Here is a 21,368-nt window from a genome sequence, read left to right as displayed (position 1 = left end):
GTTCTCAGGCAACTGAATGTGCTGCACCAGGCCGCCCCATGTTTCAGTCGCTACGATATTTGAAATATCGCGATACATGTATATTTGTAATGTACTACTCGTAAGGTTGCTGAAAATCCATCGACAGCCCACGACCGGTTTCGCCCTTCTTGGGGCTCATCAGGTAGGCGCAGTCCCCGGGCACATTGAGTTGCCTGAGAACATCATAAACGAGAGATTCAGCTGGGTTCCAGGTGAGTCTCTCGAAAGAATCAAATTAGTTTGCAGATGAGTGTATATTCCCTACAGTCTTATCTACTGCATCTGCTGTGTCCGAACAACCAAGTCATCAATATTTACCCTGTGACGCAGAAAAACAACGCCTTAACTGACCCAATTGTTTCAAACTCGTTTCGGAGGAAAGAAGGATATTGTTCAAAATCTGTTCATCGATCAGTATCCAGCGGAAATTCCGCTGTCAAAGGATGATTGGATAGTTACGCGAGAACTCACGCTGTTGTACGGTTGATGCTACGGTTCTTTCAACATCTGTCGAGATGCCGAGCCCTCCAGAAAAGACACTGAAGAATACCCTCACTATCGATTACAGTGTGAGCAGCATCACCTATGCAAATTGTAACTAGGTCGCTGCCCCAGTGCGCAGATTTCGTGGCGGCATTGCACAAACGGATATATATTCACACAAACACCTAGAACCCCCGTGATAATTTCGGTTCCAAAATGTGATTCAGAACTTAAATTTTATGAGACCTGACTGCACCACTTCATCTACTCTACGAGACTGACCTCAAGGACTACCTGATCGTTCAGTCACGAGAATCATTGTGTCCCAAGATCCAGTGCTTGGAACAGGAACTGAAGAGGTAAAGTAGTTTCCCGGTGATTTCATGTTTATAATAGGCAAGGTGGAAGCTGGGCAAAATCTCGCTACTACTTATGTCAAGGCGGCGTGCTTCTGAAGAATAAGACAATCGTTCGATTGACAAATCGTTTTTATGTGCAATCACAGAGAAACATAAACGTCATTTTGAATCGTATCTGCTGAGTTACTAGGCATTGCATTTACCTGTTTACTAGGAAGCAAAATATCCACCAGCTGATCGAAATCCCTTCGATTAAGGGCATCCGCACAGTCCAAGCAAACATACAGTGGGGGTGGCTTTCCGCCGTGCTGAGCAGCGATCCGAGGGTTGACTGTCATCTGTGAAATGGAAAATTCAGGTGAGTATTTGGATTTTTCAATGTTCGAAAGTGTAAGAAGGCGTAGAAACCAAAAACACCCAAACGATTAAGGCCATGATGAATGAGAGTAGCGTGCACATTTAGATGACGAATATTTCGCATCCGACCTTGGAGTGACACTTTCGGTCAAGGGGGGACTAAGATTCATCGTATACGTGCAGTTGTGGTTGGAACATAATCTCCCCCCACACCGGGAAGGAACTTGAAACGAAGTTGATTCCTTTGGTAGATAGTTCTCTTTAAATATGGTGGTTTAAGAAATCACCTCGCGCTTCAGGTACCTAGTAGACGAAAATTCAGTAGTCCGCGAGCATTTATCGGAATATGTACGGACTGATCGGAGGAAATTCTCCGTAGACCCAGTAACTTCGTAAGTATGCACAAGTGTAGCAACATGCCGAGTGGTCATATTATAACGTAACGTGGGCTGTGATGAACGGTTACGTGCTGTTTGTCATGTATCGAAAAGCTGGGACCTCGAATACGTGTACTGCGATGGAACAGTGACAGTAACTACCCCAGCCGTGCGCACCTTATCCTGGTTCACGCCACAGCAGCTAGTTTAGTCCAGAAAACCTGAACAACATGGGGTTTTCTCCAACACACAAGTACTTGTGCAGTCAAGGGAACGTAGTGGTTAACTCAGATATATCCGAGATAGTGGCCAACATTCCTAAGCAGTGAATTCTGTGGATATACAACTCAACCACACATATTACACTCAGGACTTGAAATAATGCAGTAACAGAACGGTGAACAAACGATTAGAAGCTACAGGCAAAAACCAACAGATTTGAAAGAACACTCGAAACCCGTGGACTTACTTTCATCGCGAATGCCTTTCCCGCTTTGTTTGGACAGTCGGTCCTATCGCAGGTCAATGGTTTCCAAGCTGAAATAAGAACAAATCAGCGGTTTTTACAGTCGCTGAAGGATTTTCATCATAACATTGAAAAAAGGGAACGATCGTTGAAAATGTGTTTTCAGTAATGCATCTTCTCGTCAATAACGATTATATATATATATATATGGGACCACAAGTAATAAAACTGAACCAATAAATACGGTTAAGGAGACGTTAAGACAGGAAAATATGCGTTATTAGGGGCAAAGGTCGTTTAACACGCACGTGAGAGATACAGTCTGCAGTAGGCTATCGTCAGACGAGAAACAAATACTGGGCTAATTCAGCACAAATCCCATTTGTGCACATGGTTCAGATGTGAGCAATCGGATGGCAATAACACCACCCACAAGTAATAAAACTGAACCAATAAATACGGTTAAGGAGACGTTAAGACAGGAAAATATGCGTTATTAGGGGCAAAGGTCGTTTAACACGCACGTGAGAGATACAGTCTGCAGTAGGCTATCGTCAGACGAGAAACAAATACTGGGCTAATTCAGCACAAATCCCATTTGTGCACATGGTTCAGATGTGAGCAATCGGATGGCAATAACCTCGGTGATTGTCAGGCAACTTAATATGATTGCTTTGGATCTGTTTTGTGTCAGCTGGTACACCACCCGAAATGCAGTGTCCCAATCAGCGACGTATCCCATGTTGACCAGGCGGACTAGCATAAAACTCTGGATTTTGCCTGTACTTCCAAATCGAGCTACTTTGGGTAACATTATCTGGACCGCCTAGCCAAATACCATACGACCCACGCAAGTGACAGCACATGTGTATTTGAATTAATAGGCAACCATCGATGGGAGAAGCAGTGGCAGTGGACGTAGAAGAATTAACGCTGAGGAGAAGCACTGAAATGCAGCCCCATTGAACTTGGAGCGTGCTGCTTTGGATTGAATTCTGCCTAGCAGCTCGACTACCCAGTCTTCTTTAAAAGGAAGCATTAAGAAAGGCTGATTGGGTTCAACTGCTTATGTTGCGGTTCCGTTCGGCATATTGAGTGAGATAAACCGATCAGGTTGACGGTCTTCTCTCAGTGTTTCTGATGCCATCCAACTCGCGTTACGGCGTATCATCTGAACATACTTTTAGTCCTTGAAGCAATAGGACCAAGGTCTTTCTCCTACAAAGGGGGAAGCTGTGAAAGTTCGTGTACTGTCCACTCCAGGCTCCCTTGTGGTACGCGCTTCTATGAGTAGGACCGTAGGTTCTTCTAGTCAACTGTACGTCCAGAAAGAAGATTGTTCGCTTCCCTCTCCATTGATCAAAATTTTCCTACAATTCACTACGGGTTTCGACTTATGAAATCAGTGTAAAAAATTTACATCTAGGTGCAGCAAATCCCATCCGACAACACTGATCGGCGAGTGTTTGAATCTCTCATTCACACGGGGAATGGAACGTAAACTAGTTACAACTGTAATCTATTGGGGAAGCCAGTTCAAGTAAATAAAAAACGTCCAAATTCCGAGAGCTGTGCTGACTTGCTGAATTTCGGATATTGCGAAACAGAGCTGTCGGTGAACTTTGATCTAGCTTACACCATTTTAGATTGTCTTGTCTGATTTTGGGAAGTCTCTGGTGGCCCAGTGTTGTTCGATATCCATTTTCTCGCAATCTAATTAAATTATGAGTGCTGTCGAATCCAGATTTAAAAATGACAAGCTCGTACGGGCATTTAAATGCTTGCGATAGCAGTTTAATTCCTTCTCAATAAATTCATCACAATTCGTTCAGCAGGTTCTTCAGCCTCAATCATACAATAGTCCTTCCCCAGGGATGACATCGCGGGAATGGGTATTTGGGTTCTTTCGGAGAAGTCGTCCCTATCCCAAAAGAGCGCATAGTAGATCGGCAAGGATAGGCGGCCTTACCGATAAAACAGCCCAACTGGAGGAACAGGCCGGTAGCACGCAGTTCACCGGTCTCAGAACTCTAACCAGAGAGTGAAGGAACCCTGTGCATAGAGTTGGTGAGCCCCAATAAGGACAAGAGGACTAGTGTGACAGATGTTTTCGGGATCCCACCACCCACCTGTTGTATAAATTCTAGGCGAACGTCTGATAAGTGGACATATTTCCAGTTTTGTACATTAAAAATTCTGCAAGCGAATTCGAAACAATCTAAACCGAATTCAGAGCTTACGTTCCCACACATAATGAAGTGGACGTAATGTCTGATTGGCATGGAATCCAGCTGGATAGATTTCGGGCCAGTAGTGAAAAAGTAAACAGACAGCCGGTAGTCGCGCCTCTGTTGGACCGTACGCGATAATCAAAAGAAGGTCCTGTAAACAAAAAATCGAGATTATATGCAAGAGCAGTGAGCGGGCTGGGAAATAATGCGGTCCATGTAATAAGTTGTACTACGCTTTGGCACGATGATTCAGGTGGATTCGCTTGCGCACTTGGACTGGTTGCTTCGAAGATGGTAGAGAAGGGTGCGCGTTGTTGAGGTCATACACTGCACAGTAGGTATGATAAGTACATTTTATTCAAATGACTTCCACACAGACAACGAGAAACCCTTTTGTAGTTGTTGAACTCCTTAGTAAACCTCATTGAAATTTACCCATAGAAGCACGCAGTTTTCTTATTAGACCTTTCAACCGTCTTGGCCAAGTTTGACTGTTTAATTCACTCCTGAGGGAATAAGTGGTCCGCCCCTGGCCGAATCAGTAGCGAATATTACTGGTGCACACCGTTACATGACATTATAGGGCTGTCGACTGTCGGACACGATATGAAATATAACGTGCGAAAAAGTCGGGGTAAATGCGACATTGCTACCAACAAAAGAATTCAAAACATTCACAAGGGCTATAAAAAGTCAAAAGTAAGCCACTTCTTCCAGGTCCGGCTTACTCGCGCTGCGCTGTCAAATCCCGTAGATGCAAAACTATAGTGTGATGAGAAATCTGGTATTGAGATTCCCTGATACGCTGCTGTAAGCTTTTTCTAACAACAAAAATAGTCATTGCTTTTCATAAAGGAAACTACTCAAAAGGTTACTGAAACTCTTCGACAAAAGAATTCAAAACATTCACAAGGGCTATAAAAAGTCAAAAGTAAGCCACTTCTTCCAGGTCCGGCTTACTCGCGCTGCGCTGTCAAATCCCGTAGATGCAAAACTATAGTGTGATGAGAAATCTGGTATTGAGATTCCCTGATACGCTGCTGTAAGCTTTTTCTAACAACAAAAATAGTCATTGCTTTTCATAAAGGAAACTACTCAAAAGGTTACTGGAAACTCTTCGGCAGCCCACGACCGGTTTCGCCCTTCTTGGGGCTCATCAGGTAGGCGCAGTCCCCGAGTTTCCGTCAACCTTATGATCTACTTGAACCCAAATTGGAGTGTTTTCGAGAAATGCACTCATTTGCAAATCACTTTGGTTTTCATGGGAGACTCAATTGAATCTCTTGTTTATGATGTCCAGCTCGTGCGTCATTGAATCGTATAGTCTGACAGTGAACACTTTGCAACCTAATTCTGGTGAGTCGAGTTCTAGTTAGACCATATGTGTGCATACCGTGTTGATTGGACAGTATGCCATATTGATACCTTTGTGGTAGACACGTGCCTTGGGTACTTATATATTCGAACTGAATACAACATTAATGAGGGGGGAAACGAAACAGAGGGAATCGGAATTCGATACTTTACCAGACAGATTGGCGATTTTAGCCTATACCTCATGAACATTGACTAGGTTAATTTTTTCCAGAACTCCGGGAGATTAAACACGACAAAGCGTTGTTCGACGGCACAAGATCACATGGTATAAGGTGGTTGTATTTGCCAAAATTCCATACATTGCATGATTATTCCACGTACTAGAAAGCACAGTTGAATCCAAACACCAACAACACATAACAACAAGGGTATTGTTTACAATTGGTCAACCAAAGTTCAAGTAAGAGTAGTTCTTTAATCCCTCCGTTCGTGTCCTAACAACTTATCGCCAAGTGCACGCACACCAACTTTCTTCCTTATTCAGTTACTAGAAATCCACTTTGGATCCCAGCATCCATCCCATCCATCCCATCCATCCCAGCACGAACTGTGAGACTGTTATAAAATGCTGAAGCAACTTGGCTTGAAGTGACATGACGCATTACTTTCAATTCTCACACAATTCAGAACGAATATCCTAGCGTTTTGGAGGCAATAGGTAATCTTATTATGCGGCCAAGCGCTACGGTAAAGTGAACATACACGTCACGGGAGACGGAGCGCAAGCGAAAAAACCAAACAGCCTTACTCAGATTGATTTACCTCAGGTTATAAGGTAGCAAGAATTTCTACGCTTGAATAAGATGACGCTTCGAATCATGAACCTAGTGATGGTTTCTCTCAGTCCGTTTGGTGCCACGTTGCGGCTTTGTGACAAAAACTGAAGATTTATGAAAGAGATCAAGTTTTATGTGTGGGATATACCTAGGAAGTTATGACAACATTGAACTAATGAAGCCAAACTTTATTTCCTACGTTCATTGTTCTAGGCTTTCAGATAATAAAAAGTGGTTTAACCTAAGAATGTTGGAGGCGGGCGACGATCCCAGATAATTATGAATCTAGTTATGTCGGTTTCTTAGGCGTTTAATAAACAAACCGTCTGTTCAAAAAACTACTTTCGAATGAAGACCCATGGGAGGGAAGTCTGAGAATTATTCCCTAAACTTATCAACATTTTTACGGTTGTCGGGAACCAAAGAACCGTAACAGATCTACAGGAAGAAAAAACATAAGACGGACCGATCCTGGTCTCCACACACTCCGAGACAGGAAAACGCCCAAGCTTGTATTCACCACCCATATTCATGGAATTGACCACCTGCCCACAGCATGTTGGCACCAAGATCATAGCCTAAGAAGCAATCCGCTCAGTGCTGAATCCCTGCCATGGCACTTTTGATCCTTAGTTGGTCGCAAATTCGGTGAAATAGACTACATATTGTGGCCTGCATCTCATGGACATTAGTCACTTAATCTCCGTCGACTGAAAATACGACGGGCCGACTTTCGACTGGCCAATAAGTCCAACTTTAATAGTTCAGCCGAAAATGGCGCAAAGGATACCAGCTTCTTACGCATTTCAATTCGAACTTTTTAATTCAGTGACACGTGGTCAGTCTGTTTAAACTTCCGCACCGTCTGGCCGTCGAATAAATATTCTTTGTTGGAGTGGACTGGACAACACCCAAAACATCGTTTTTGGAGTGTGGCGCGTTTTTCAATCACACCTGTTTTGGACGAGCTTTTAGGCCTTTCAGGAAGTTACCAACAAAGAACGATGATTCACAGTGGGAAATTCTATTGTATCCAGTGTCCTTTTAAAGTCACTCATTCACTAAAACGTTGTAATTAAGCTTTTGGAAAAGTAACTGAGCAGTCCGGTTTGCAAAATTAGCCACCAAACGGGACTCGGATATCACAGAATTCAAAAGAGAACTTACTTTGTGCAGTTCCTTCTTTTTACTCAAAAAGCTTTCCACGACCCACACATGATATTCTACAAAAATAGCAGTACGGTAAAAGACAACATTTTCATTAAATTAGGAGCACCTGCCGCGACATGCCACGAAATTCGATAACAAGTACGAAATCGGTGAAAGAGTAAAGGCTTAAGATAACCTCGTCTGGCTGTTCATATGAACTAAGTTGCTACGATCCGAATTAGGTAGCAACTTGCGCGAGCAGCAACAGCACACATCTCATCAAGAAGGGTGGGACTGAAATTATTTTTACCAGGAAACCTTATCAGTGCAGTCTGCGGTGGTCACCAAAACCCCTTCTGAGTTTTGTTGAGTGTTATTGCAAGATATGACCGTAGAGACCACTGATTTGGAAATCTCTGGGAAGTACGCCCCCTGTCGGTTCGCCAGCGATTCTGCATGATTCCTGTCGACCTAAAAATTATCATTCGACACCAAGACTGCCGGCACTTAAACTGTTCAGTTACTCACCAGTTCTATGCAGAAAATCGAATCAAGTGTACGAAACTGACAAGTTGCAAAAAGGGAGAGCAATAATTACACGAGGAAGTATGAGAAACGAGCAAGTCGTCTGTTGCAGCTGGCCATTTCTAGACATGCCCGCTGATTTGAACGCACCAGATTACAGTCCAACAGGGCAAAACATGTTCCCGAAGTGAGAGAAAAACCATCGTTGGTTCGTTAGGTTCTAGACCTATGGAAGCGTAGGGCGGAAGAACCTAGAAATTGGCTGGTTTCGTATTCAGTTGTTTGTCAAAAACAAGGTTCCATTTGGATGGTGCAAACTCCGACATCTGAGTTTATCAGATTACAAGGTTTCAGTTGAATGAAGATTAAGTTGAACTGTGAATCGACATCTTATAACTGCAGTGTGAGTGATTGTCGTCGTCGACAGCACAAAATCCGTGTTCAACACCAATGCTTCGTTTCTATACAACCAGAATTTAGCTGGAGGCCCCACTGAGAAAAACTAGTGAGGAAGGGATTTGGTACTTGCCGAGCACAATCATTCCTAGGTACCTACATCTGCAGACATTCATTCGGACACCGGATAAGGACTGACAACAAGAACGTGTTGACATCGATTAGCGGCCGTAACTTCCAGCGTCTCCAACCGTGCACATGGCGGATTATGCGGGCCCCATTCTGGAAGGCGAGTCGCGCCGACAGGGGTAGTAAGTAATCAGTAAGAATTCCCTAGGTCTGCTTATCGCCAACATTCTGACAGGAACAGTATGAACGTAAATGGTTCGATGGGATGATATTAACAGCAGTCTATAACCAATCAGATCAACCTCAACTACCCCGACGGATGTGAAGATTCATACAGTCGGAGGGATCAGGAGCAGAATTCGTAGAGAAGCGCTTGTTTAATAAATGTGTCATTCTTCCCAGGGAGCTCAATACGGGAGCAACTTCCATAGCGGTCCTTGGCACCGAATCGGTTGCATCTGCACAATGGCATATCATATGCCATCGATATCCAGCATCCCAGTATTGTGAGTAGTCTATAGTAGCAATCGCGTTGATTTCAGTGGCACACACTGAAGATTGGTTATGGCAGCGGTCGTTGGAGTACCCACAGGACGTCATCAATGTAAATACTCACTCGAACTACACAATAAGGGGCGCTAGTCGGTTGCCGAACTGGGACAACATCCAGGGACACTTAAGGTCACAATAGAGGCAGGCGTATCGATAAATGTGGGGTAAATCTGGAAACAATGATAGTTCAAGCCCTGCTGAAGGGTAACTTTTTCGGTTTCTGTTATCGGTTTCAGGTAACCGAGCACACAACTGACTTATCTTCCTTCCAATCAGTGTATCTCGCGAAAGGAAACTTTGCGAACATACACACTTTCGGACCACAAAATGCTAGCGGTCGCAGGATTAAATGAGTTGATGCGAAAAACACTTCAATGTACAAGAATAGAGATGTGACTAATGGTAGAGTGAACTGGTACGTTAAACTTTAATTGTGAAATGAGCATACTGAAGTCTGCGGGAGAAATAAACGGGTCAATTTTTAGTCCGTCATGACTCACCAATTTTTTCCACATGCTGGAAGACCAATGTAAGGATCGAGGGTATGGAATCAATAGCGTATGATTCCTGATCATCTTTACAGTCTGAAACACAAAAACATACCTGCGTAAACAAGCCTTAGCGTACTTGTAGCAGTATGGTTCTGGCTTCACCAGACATCACGATTTACCAAGTAAAGATCAGTTTCCGCGCCCGTGCCATAGCTAATATCATATTCGTTACGGGGATCATTAACTATGTTCACCAGCGACGAGTCCCCTGATGAAACATCCATCTAAAGAGCACCCATGGGAACACACATCGAATCAGACAAACTATCCATACGGGTAAAATCAATGGCTATGTGGTCCAGCAGTCACAGCGGATAAAGTGGATCACACATATGCTCTTGGGGAATTCTTTTGGCAAATTACAGACCTTCGTTTCTTCCAAAAACCTGAGATCATCGGCGAACGTACGTCATTTTTTGAAGTGAAAAATAAATCATCCAAATCTCTCTAGTAAAATTGCAACCTGATTCAGTTGATTTGTCTGTCGTCATTAAGAATAGCGACGAGCACTCCATTCGCTAAAATTTCTCTGCGTGCCTGTAACGCACCCTAAGTATGGCGGTGAATTCAACGGCCACTGCCGTTGGCAGGATGATCTAGTCAGCTCATCCATTAGTTCACCGAGAAAACGCAGTATTTTTTTATTATCCGATTTTCGGGACCAGGCTCCGGGGAAAACGGTTAAACAACCCAAATCGATTACCAACTACTTCAACAACATTTGCTTTTTGGGAAAGGAGAGTCGATTGTGCCGAGGAACTTAGACGATTGAGAGGCAAACAGGCCTGATGATAAAGAGGCCGTCTTTCAAACATATTTTGGTCAGTAATTGGGTTTCTTCAGGTATACATGCACAGAGGACATCACAAAACAGTGGATACGTCCATCAACATTAATCCGTTGTTTATGCCACCAGTCGCAACCCAACTGTTCTGATACATGCGTTATCACATTGCATGTTTTTCTGGAAGCTTCTACCAAAAGCGTCTATGTTTAAACAGCATTCGTAAGCTGAGAAAACGTACAATACTGGGTAAATTTCAAAGCACGTATGGATTGTTTTGTTAGCGGTTAATCAGGGTCGCGCTTTATTGGATCGTCTGCTTACTCTACGCAGGCGAGTGTTTCTCTCTCTCTCAGTGTGTGTGTGTGTGTATGTGTGTGTGTATGTGTGTGTGTGTGTGTTCATGCGTACATACACTCTCCAGTGAGGTGGGAAATCAGGACACGGAAAATCGATTTGAATGCGGCCGATACGAAATGAGGTGAAGTGGTAGTCGTAGACAGCTGGGTTTGAAAATTTCGTGCACGTTGTGAATGGAATGGGATTAAACTGATTGTTAGTAATCGATTGTTGATCGCAGAAGTTTCGCGTTAAGTCCACTGTACATTCTCAGGAGAAAAAGGAAAATATATTGGCGCAAGGGTTGCAGGAGACTTAAAGGCTGAGAGGAATCAGTCGTCAATAACACAGTGAAAAGTACTGTTGTGTAGATGAGTAAAGTGAGTGCAGCGATGAAGAGCAATGCCTGGTGCATGTTTCTTCGTTTATTCGCTAGACTTTGACAGTGTCGCTCTGATAACGACAAACAACAAACTAACCCAGAATACTTGAAAAAGAAAAAGAAACCTTTATCTAAGGAATGATTTTTCGACAGGGTCCTCCCGTTTACGTAAGACCTTCGTCCGAGGAACAAACACACAGGGGTGTTGACTGGATCCGTTTAATTGGGATAAATAAATGAAAAAATGCACAGACGCTCGGATGGTCAAATCTGGAGAACCAGAGTCATTCCGGAGTTGGTAACAGGAACTGCTTGGTTGCACAGCGGTTGTTCTTATTGATTCTCACTTATTTTCCCAACCCCTGACATTTCTATTGAACATGGATCAAGACCTTTGCAGCTTCTCGCGAAAATGTTTCTGGACATAGTAGGTATAAACGAGGGTTTCAAAGTGTTTGACAACGCTTATAATGTCCCAGGCTATGGAAAAGCTCATAAGAATAATAAGTTTTCGCGTGGTTGAGAAACAAAACAGAACAATTGAGATTCTACGTACCGAAAAGTAATGATAGGATTCGTGTTAGGGAAATTTTGGGATGTAATCCAGCAAGGGATTGGGAGGGTAACATAATTCCCATTAAGTCTGAAGTTAAGGATAGCCTAACACATGTACCTCCAGCTTGGACCCTGATGTGTATGTGTGCCGGACGGAGCATTTGCAATATATCTCCAGAAGAGACTTGTGATTCAAATCAAGAGTCAATTACTCCTCGCTTTGTTTCAATTTTGATGTGCACCATTGATGAGCAAAACGTCCGCTGAGTGGTATGGGCGTTCGTGCATAGGTAAGCGATCATTAAACCTCGCCTACGATATCCTACGCATCAGACACAGCTTGCTTCATAGAATCAGACGCTCGGAAATTTCTCAACGGCATCAGCAAGCTTTCTCGTGCAGTTCATTTTACTTCTGCATATCCAACCACCTCACCCTAAACTTCATGAATCGAAAAAAATAACTGCCAAAGACTCCTGTACTGGCAACTGGAGTTTGTGGGGCGCTAACTGGACGCGCGCGTGCGTGGACGTGAAAAATGAGAATTAATTACGACTGCAGTGGCTAATCAAACTGAATAGATAACTTGCCAGATGAACCATCTACTGGGATGCTAAGCTATGTGAGGGAAAACATGCACGACGAAATACAATCAACTTACTGTATACCAAAGGAATAACAACGGCGCACATGAGTTCGATCACGCTTGACTGCGCAGCTGCGGGAAAATAAGTGAGCATCCAAGCGAGGGCCAACGGAACACCCTCCAAGCAGTCGTAGTCCAAAAATATCACCAGATTGTGCAGCGTTCTTATTAGGTGATCACAAACCGCTGGGATAGAATGGTGGAAAGCAGAGTCAGGAACGTTAGTTAGTGCTGTGAGCCCATAATTTCTTATGTAGTAATAACAGTAATAATAACAATAGTTTGGCTGTAATACCCTTCCAGTACCTAGTTGCCATGCTGTCTGAAGGAAGCACGAAGGCTCAGATAACGCCAGGCTAACCAAGCCTGAACGGGAGCAGTCTTGATGCCGAGGTGTGGTTCGAACCGCGGACCTTCTGTTCACTAGGTGCGTCTTAATCACTGAGCTACCTTGAGCAAATGTTGAACCACAAAGTGACAACAGCTATTCATACATTGTTTTCAAAGTTTGTATCTCTTTTTCTTAGTGAATCCAACTTGCTTCTCCAATTTACCATTGAAACACATCGTCGAATGGAAACGGACTTATCAAAAAAGAAGTAATGTTCCTAATGGGGTTTGTATGTTTCCGAGTTTCGTGTTTAAAGGATGAAATCGATTTCATACGATAAAAAATAACCCCCAGTGAAACAGCTAAATATCGGACGGAAAAGGTAAATCGTTGATCGCACAGGACAATTTACTTTTTGTCGTTCTCGAAAAAGCCAAGTTGCGATTCGACACAAACAGTGGCCTACTAACCTGGTTACCTTTTCAAATCCAGCTCGATTTCCTAACTAACTGTTTTTCGAACCATACTGATCTTCTGACGAAATTCTGACGAGCGATTTGTCAGTGTACATCTTTCCAACTAAGATTTTGTCTAAACCGAAAATTGGAAAAGCACCACAGCTCTTGCGTCTTTCTTTAGAATCATCAGCGCTACTGATGCTCTCAAATGAAAATGACAAAATCTGCTCAAACTAACATCACCGTACCTGTTCTCTGCACTTTAAGATCCGTGGTTCACCGTCATCTAATGCATATCGTTCCCATGTACATAGGAATACGCAAACCATCAGAAGGAGGGTGTGTGACGGTGTCCACCTCACCTTTCATAGTGGTGACTGACTCGACTGGATCAGTCAGCAGCCTGGCTCATGAACCTTAGTGATCACTTATTTCAATGCCTGAAATTCGGCTTCGAGTTATGTAGTTTTCTGAAAACCAGCTTCGCATAACAAAATTCGATTCTTACGTCTCAAAAATTTCTTTAGGAGGATGAAATTAGAGTGTGAAACAAAAGAGTTCACAGTCTCATCTGAGAAATAGATAATAACAACCATACAGTTAAAAGAATTCATCGTAGAGACACCGTTGTGTTCTAGGGTCTGTTGTAAAATGTGGATTTAATTCAGATATTTCAGGTAACTTCCTCATGGTAACCCGAGTTCACCCACGTACGTGCCACTTGAGTATCTCAAGATCAAAGCAGCATACAAGTCACTATCCTGAATTAACATCAGCAACGTATTTGACCCAGACCTATAGATACCGAAAAGGATCACGTTCTCCTATCATTATTGCGTCCAAATTCTGCCTGTCCCCCTGGATTCGCGTTCTTGGGTCTCGCCTTGTATAGCACTGGCGCCTAACAAGATTGTGGCGTGACATCAATTGACTGGCTGTGTCTACAACGCTTTTTCGAAAAGTGAAAGCCTATTTGACAGGTGACGAGCCGTTGCAACCTGTGTATAAGTCCAACCGCACAATCCACTTTCTATGCATGTACGCCACTGCACTGAGATGCATAGAGTCTAAAACACGTTTCTGGACTGTTCTGATGCGTTTTATAGTCCAAGCAGACTGACTTTTCACCAACTACTATCAAAGTAAGACATCGACCATAACATGACCATGCCACTTGTTGATTACTTTCGAAGCTGAGCACAGTTTTCAGCATATATGGCATTACCATTTGAGCTCTTGCTGCCAATCAACCGCCAAACATTTACCCTTTGAGAAGACGAGATCCTTTTTTTTACTTTGCCGATGTGCCATAGGCTAGACTGGGCTAGGTGCAAGATGTTTTGTGGGTGAATAGCAGATATTTCAAAACTGCTCCTCCACCTAAGCATTAGCAATAATACATCAACAATAAATATCACACACGTTCCCTACATACACATACAGAACCGTACCGTGTGTTACGGACTAGTGCAAACTATATTGAGAGCAAATACGCGGTGTGAGGTACTAGGAGCTATACAAAAGACTTTGATACTCTTTTGATAGAAGAGCCCACTCTCATGTCATTTAATCAGACGCATTAGTAGTGTTTGTAAATGTTGTCGCTTGGGTTCCTGATGACTGTCAGGGCATATTTTGCAACCACATTTTGTAGGTATCGACTTAACGAAAATCAAACACTGCAACGTCGTTAAAGCGACATGATTTCAAAACAAATATATTATGCGTGCCAATAAGTGTCGTTCAGAATGTGTGAAACCCCCTTTACGATAAACTTCATCACATTAGATAGTTGGTAAAAACTTACTGACGTGGAACAAACAAGATCCCACTTTACTGCGATCAGTACAGTGTTGCTGAGTCAGTTGGCATTCACAAAAGATGTCAGCCCTGACAACAAGAAATGACGATCCAGCCAAGAGTCGACAGTGGTGTGACAAGGAAGTGCATTTAATCTCCATTGGGGAGAGTTATTTTATACAGAAAACCTCACAAGAGATGAACAACCGACATCCCATATGATGCTTATTATGGGTTGTTTCCACTATCCAGATTGTCAGTCACGGTAAATATTACCTGCTTGTAATGTTTGGCCGACCAGGTTAACATGAAAACAAATCCAGAATGTGTGATAAGTTTCACTCAGCAATAAACACTGAAGGAGGAGGAAATCTGTACTTGGTCTTACCAACCAGGACCTATCAGGAGCGAGCTTTACTGAAACTAAGCTGCGCGGTTGGCAGCACCCTATGCACCTAGAAAACTCACTATAATCATATTACGGCTCGACTTAATGTCACGCAGGTGCCAGTACTAAGTAATCAGTCGACTTCTCAGACATGTTAAAGAGGTCCTGTTCTAAGCCAAGCTCAACCTCCTACAGACTGGCCACATCAGCGGCAGTAATAAAGGTCCCACTTTCGAGTCAGTGAACCAGTTCTTGAACCACTTATTCATTGGTTTGATACTCTATTTTTTACAGCTTCGTGTGTTGTTAAATTTCACCATGATCGTGGAACCTAAGGCTTCTGGACTACAAGGTGGCAGACTCGAGCAGCTGTCAATTGACTTCTGGTGCATAAGACGTTTTTCTCCGTCTCAATGCTCTTCGGGTGTTTTGCTGAACATCGCAGATCATGGTGGTAAGCGAGCACCAAGTCTGAGAAAAGGAATTGAGACTCTTCAATCCGAAATCCCGCCGCATCTTCAAAAGTTCGATATACCTTTCTTCACACTTTTTCTAGTATGTATGACAAGCTGCCCCACTGTTCTGTATTTACGAGGGATGGACAGCTGGGAGGCGGTGGTCCACCGGAGAAGCACCACCACCCGGCATGTAGGAGACTCACGCGGTCTGCACTCCAGTCACAGCTGTCGCTCACAGAAACTGTATACATGAACAAGCAATAAAACATTGTTGGTTTTTTCGCAAGCTTACGGCTGCGGTCTGTAATGGCGGGAGTGTGAACAACAACGATAAATCATCCAAACAAATACTATCACCTCCCGCCTCATGCGTTCTTTTCCTTATTATAACTCAGATACTCTGCAACATTTCTTCCATTTGCTCGCTACTTTGTACACAATCGCTTGTATTTTTGGGAATGAGGCTACTGTTTATGCTTGTTCCCTTCTTTACGTTTTCTGGTGCCGTCCATTATTGTTTGTTTGCATCGTTTCTAGTAGTTTTATCCCATATTTTCCGCCATCAGATAGAAGGTTCTCTGTTGTGGATACCAGCTAGCAACCAGACTGAATAACTTTCCTTTTGAGTATGTGTTAGCTACAAACAAAGTCTACAGTCTGAAAGTATCGATGAACAGTCTATTCTGGGTGACGTGAATGCCCTCAACTCCGACTGATGAACTTTTCCAAGGCAAGGAGACACCCAGGTCTTCAGGCCGAATTTTCGCGATCATCAACTTTGTATTCCGAACTATCTGCCAGCCTTTCACCTCTTATTGATTCTGACCCGATTCCTCTATCACCAAACCACTCGCATCTTCCCAAGCCTTCTCTAGCAATCTCAATTGGTTTTCAACGTAAAAGCCTCACTACCCGTGCCTTCAGGGCTCAGGCACCCATCTCGTTCCCCCATCAAAGGCTAATATATATGACCCAACTCGGCCTCACAGTGGAATGCTGCTGTTTTATTTAATAAGTCGTTACTTCTACGCCCCTTTGAGTCGTTGACTCTTGCACTTCTTCCGATGATCTGAAACAACTCTCACGTCTTTCCTGCGCCATATTGTTGCCACTGTCACGTCAAGTGTTCCACTGGAATTAACTCATCTGTCTCACTTTCATGATCGTTAAGTCTCCTGATATGTCTATACCATTCGAGTCCGCATTGGTAAATATATTAACCTCCTGCTCGGTTTTCCTCGAAATTATCCACCTGGGTTAGTTGAAATCACGTTTCTTGTTTTTCAACTTCTTACGATCCTCAAATTTTCAAGACCCCGAAAAACGGCCATCTACCCAAACGTCGACAACACCTCATATTTGTTCATCTTTTATGCTCTGTTTATCTCACACATATGATTGCGTTTTTAGACTGCCTTCTTCTGTTGATAAACATCTGATACATGTACTATAATCGCCTAAACAGTATAACTGAAACCAGTACCTGTCCATTCCCCTGCTTGACTGTCATTAAAACGCACAACCCTAGCAACTTTGTGAAGCTGTATCAACCTCCAAAGACCCTCTCTTGACTTCTCAAACCAGTCAGTTAGATTTAATTTGCGCACAGAAGTTGCCAGATTGATGCGCAGCCGGTTTAATGGGTCACGCCATACTACACAGACAGGACAATGAAAGATTTTCAGATTTACGTGGCAATTTCAGTAATTCCAAGTAAATAAACGGTTAGAACTTGGCTTTTAAACTACCTTAATTGTTTATTGGGCTTGCTAAAATAGCCAGCTTAGTGATGCAAACGATGGTTTCATCAGCCATTGCCCGCTTAAACAAGACCCCAACTTCCTTCAACGCTGATGCAAATACACATATACCAGCAGTGTGCTTGCATTACACACTCATACTAAGAGCATATGCCCAATCGACTCCAGAATGAACTATTGTGCATCCGATTTTCCGTGAGGTTATAAATGCTGCTTTGATACTAACCTGAGTTATTCTGTGTAGTCAAAGTTTGGGGATTAGGTTTTTTATCTCCAGTCCCTGAACCATGCGCAGATTGCAAACCGCAATTTAAAGGGGTTTAATTTCCGAAACAGTTTCCTTGGGTGACAATCAATCGCTAGTTTTGGTAGTGTCGTTTATGGTGAATAGGTACTAAAGGTCACGAGTATGGTCCTGCAGGAGAAGAATAGCAAGGGATCTGTAGCGTTCACTGCCTTGTCACCTCAACGAACTTCGCCTAATTTGTCTAGTACATCCGTGCTCACTAGATCACGCGAGTCTTTTGTTCCGCAAACGCACAGATCACGTGACAAAACTTTGTCCCGCTTGGAACCTAGACCGGCAACAATTCACATCCCGTATTGTAAGCGTCTGATCGACTATAAGTATTATACACGAGTCAAGTCTTCTCAAATATATGGAGACACGACACAGTCAGGACACACATAGTTGCTTTCCCGCAGAGGCAGGAAATCAACCAAACTCCACAAGTCCACGGACTATTACGGAACATGTGTAGCAGCTATACTGCGGAGAAAATACGTTCCCGCCGTCCGAGCTTTCACCCAAAAACTCTCACACACGATAAGTTCCCGTTCTGATTTACTGCACCTTTCGCATTGCATTTATTTTATATTTGGTGCAGATAACTGCTGTAAGCTATCATCAACAATTTTAAAAACTGTTATTAGTGCATGAACCTTCTGAGCTATATTATGGAAACAAAATTTGGAGAAGTATTAGATAGCTAAACTTCGTGGATGTCATTGTTCCATTATTTGGAGGTCGTATGCCTGCAAAAGTTGCTGTTAATAGAATACTAGAAGTGCTCCAGCTTCAACTTGCGCTCCAAGGTGCAGTCTTTAAAATTTCTAACTGCAGCTGCACGGGCTGTAGCAAATGAATTCAATAAACGCTTCATCAAACCATGAACAAAGTTCGCCAAATTGCGTCCTCTCTTATGTCAAAAACGAATAACACTGATATTAAAGGATTGCATCTTCAAAACCCTCTTGAGAAATGTCCTATTGTGTGGCCCTGAAGTGCTGCTTCTCGGATATGAAGACCTTGAATGTCTTCGAATATTTGATCATTGATGTCTCCATAGTATGATATGCGTCAACTAACTGCATGGTTTACACAAGTAATTGTTAGACAGTAAACGGGACTCTATTGAGCGACACGTAAGGTTGATCAGGTTAGAGTAGTTGGGCTATGTACTGGGTATGACTGGTTAACTTCCACCAAGGCCGTGCTTTGAACTTTGAACACTTGTTAATGATAGCTTCGTCAAATACAAGCCATAAAGCGGTGATAAGAAATTAAAGCGGTTATTACAAAGTTAAGCATCAAACTATCTTCGCGCCTCTGGCTCGGATTACGGTGACTTACACGTGATCAGAACGTATACAGGACATGTCACGTAACCGACCTCAATAATAAGCTCGCAGTCGCTTGCCAGGTGAACTTGTTCATCGTTATTTCTTAGACTTGTCCTGGTTAAGGTTCGCAAATGAGGTCAACCTCGCGGATGGCATATTACATTGGTATGATGCTTAAATGCGCATACTATAATGGAATTTTAATGTATGGGTTGTTTCTCTCGGGGAACACAGCTTTTACGGTACACTTCACGCTCAGCCTGTTTCTATCGTTTTCTATAACTTGTTTCTCCATGGTTGCAAGGCAGTTAAAAGTCGGTTTACTCTACAGGTCTATTGCTTTTCAGGGCGTTGTTGATATCCATGATAATCGTGATGACAACTGTGGCCCAACTGCCCCGGTAGGCTATAATGGACAGGTATTAACAAAATCGGGGACCAATCTAACTAGCGCGTCAATTATTCCGTCGGGCTGTGTGAGTAAAAATTGTGCATGTGGTTTACAAAACAAATAATCATAGGAGCCGTAAGGCCTCGAAATGTACAAGTGGATTAAATAAGGTCGTTTATCGTAGGCCATAGAAGCAACGCCATTCTACTAAATCTCACAGCACGGATGCAGTCATGGTAACGTTGGACGAAGTTCAACTTTGCATAATTCGGAATATTTTATCGGTGTTACAACTCAATGAAGCATTGATATTCTGTGAAGAAGCATCCATTACCAAAGCACTGTTCTAATGGTTTCGTTTTCCCATTTTTAAGCATCCTTCAGCCCACACAGTATTCGAACGTTGGCTTACAAACCGCTAAGTTAGACCCATTGGAATCCATCGTGACATATCATTCTCAAACATGACAACTAAACCAAAGACCCAAAGCCATAAATAAGGTGGATGCCACCCATCCGCCTTTATCATTTCTGGCAAAACTGGTGGCCTACGAAGTTCACGGACCATTGTTGCTCTTGATCAGAGACTACCCAAACTAACAAACAATTACCATAAATGTACCGCTCAAGATAGGCCAGCGCTCAGTGCTCGAACTCACCGACCATAAGGTCCGTGAGACTGCTCTAGTTTAGGCTGCAGGCAACTTGGTAGTATTTTGCCCTCCAGCTTTCTTCGGGCGACATGGCCGCTAGTGCTAAACCTGGACCATTTTTACATATTCCAGACCCATTAATTGTGATATACCAAAAGGTTCGGTGCTTGGCTCATTCCTGTTGATTGTATTCACAAGCGAATTGACTACTATAAGGTAAACTCCGTGTGAATGATTTGCAGAAGTCACAATACTCTAGAAGTACCACATGACATGGTCTACGTTATACTTTGGGAGGACCTCCATCGTCATCATCAACCATAGTTGTGCCTTATGCACAGCGTTTAGGACTGCCACAGTTTTGTCTGCGAATGTAGTGAGGAGATACGGCGAGTGACTTTACATGTGAGGCGGCAGCTGATATAACTAGTCTGCTCGCCTTATGAAAAATTCCCTTTGAAAGTCAGGAATTGTTACAATGTCCTCAGAATGTATCTAGCCGCTCAGAATCACTTCCCCCGTCTCCATCTTCTGGAAACTGCCACTCGAGTGTGTTGATAATAATCATTACACAGAAGACGTTTCAACCCCAATCAAAGATGAAGGTAGAAAACTGCGCCTGTGTGGCCGTGCTTACACTTATCACCCCACAACTATTTGCATACATCTGTAGTGTCTGTAATCCGTTGTCACATTTACCATTCCTCCTGAACTTAAACCATACTTTGTAACCGTCGTTCACATTGTATCATGACGCTTGGTTTAATGTAAGGAATACACAATTTTTCCGGTGCGACATGCTGACTTCTTGCTGAACGAGTGTATTTACGCTCCATTGAACTGTTTGTTGACTGCTGAACCAGTGGGACTAAATCTCTGTGCTTGTGTCAACTGTTGAACGTCACAATTAATCCCTGTGACATTTTTTAGCCGTGAATAATTTTTCCTACCGTGGAATATATCACGCACGCGGAACCATCTGTGGGAAATTCCGACAAGTGAATGTTTCCTTTCACAGCCAGTTACTGCATTTGGATCGGTGTAGTGGACT

At 43.1% G+C, this 21,368-nt stretch overlaps 2 protein-coding genes across 2 annotated transcripts in view; one reads left to right on the top strand and one right to left on the bottom strand.

The window, feature by feature from the left end:
* The window catches only part of T265_14154 (hypothetical protein), a gene marked incomplete at both ends in the record, with an annotated part of 113,017 nt that overhangs the window by 86,372 nt on the left and 5,277 nt on the right, over positions 1-21,368 (bottom strand). Inside the window, 6 exons of the mRNA XM_009172256.1 lie at positions 1,067-1,201; positions 2,067-2,134; positions 4,304-4,445; positions 7,615-7,670; positions 9,699-9,782; positions 12,471-12,641. Coding sequence (XP_009170520.1) covers positions 1,067-1,201; positions 2,067-2,134; positions 4,304-4,445; positions 7,615-7,670; positions 9,699-9,782; positions 12,471-12,641 — 656 coding nt within the window. The remainder of the gene's footprint in view (positions 1-1,066; positions 1,202-2,066; positions 2,135-4,303; positions 4,446-7,614; positions 7,671-9,698; positions 9,783-12,470; positions 12,642-21,368) is intronic.
* The window catches only part of T265_06864 (hypothetical protein), a gene marked incomplete at both ends in the record, with an annotated part of 9,609 nt that continues 7,807 nt past the window's right edge, over positions 19,567-21,368 (top strand). Inside the window, one exon of the mRNA XM_009172246.1 lies at positions 19,567-19,674. Coding sequence (XP_009170510.1) covers positions 19,567-19,674 — 108 coding nt within the window. The remainder of the gene's footprint in view (positions 19,675-21,368) is intronic.

This window comes from Opisthorchis viverrini (genome assembly GCF_000715545.1).
Source record: "Opisthorchis viverrini unplaced genomic scaffold opera_v5_148, whole genome shotgun sequence".
Classification (NCBI taxonomy): domain Eukaryota; kingdom Metazoa; phylum Platyhelminthes; class Trematoda; order Opisthorchiida; family Opisthorchiidae; genus Opisthorchis; species Opisthorchis viverrini.
Note: the sequence above shows the minus strand (reverse complement) of the source record. Positions and strands in the feature narration are given on the sequence as shown.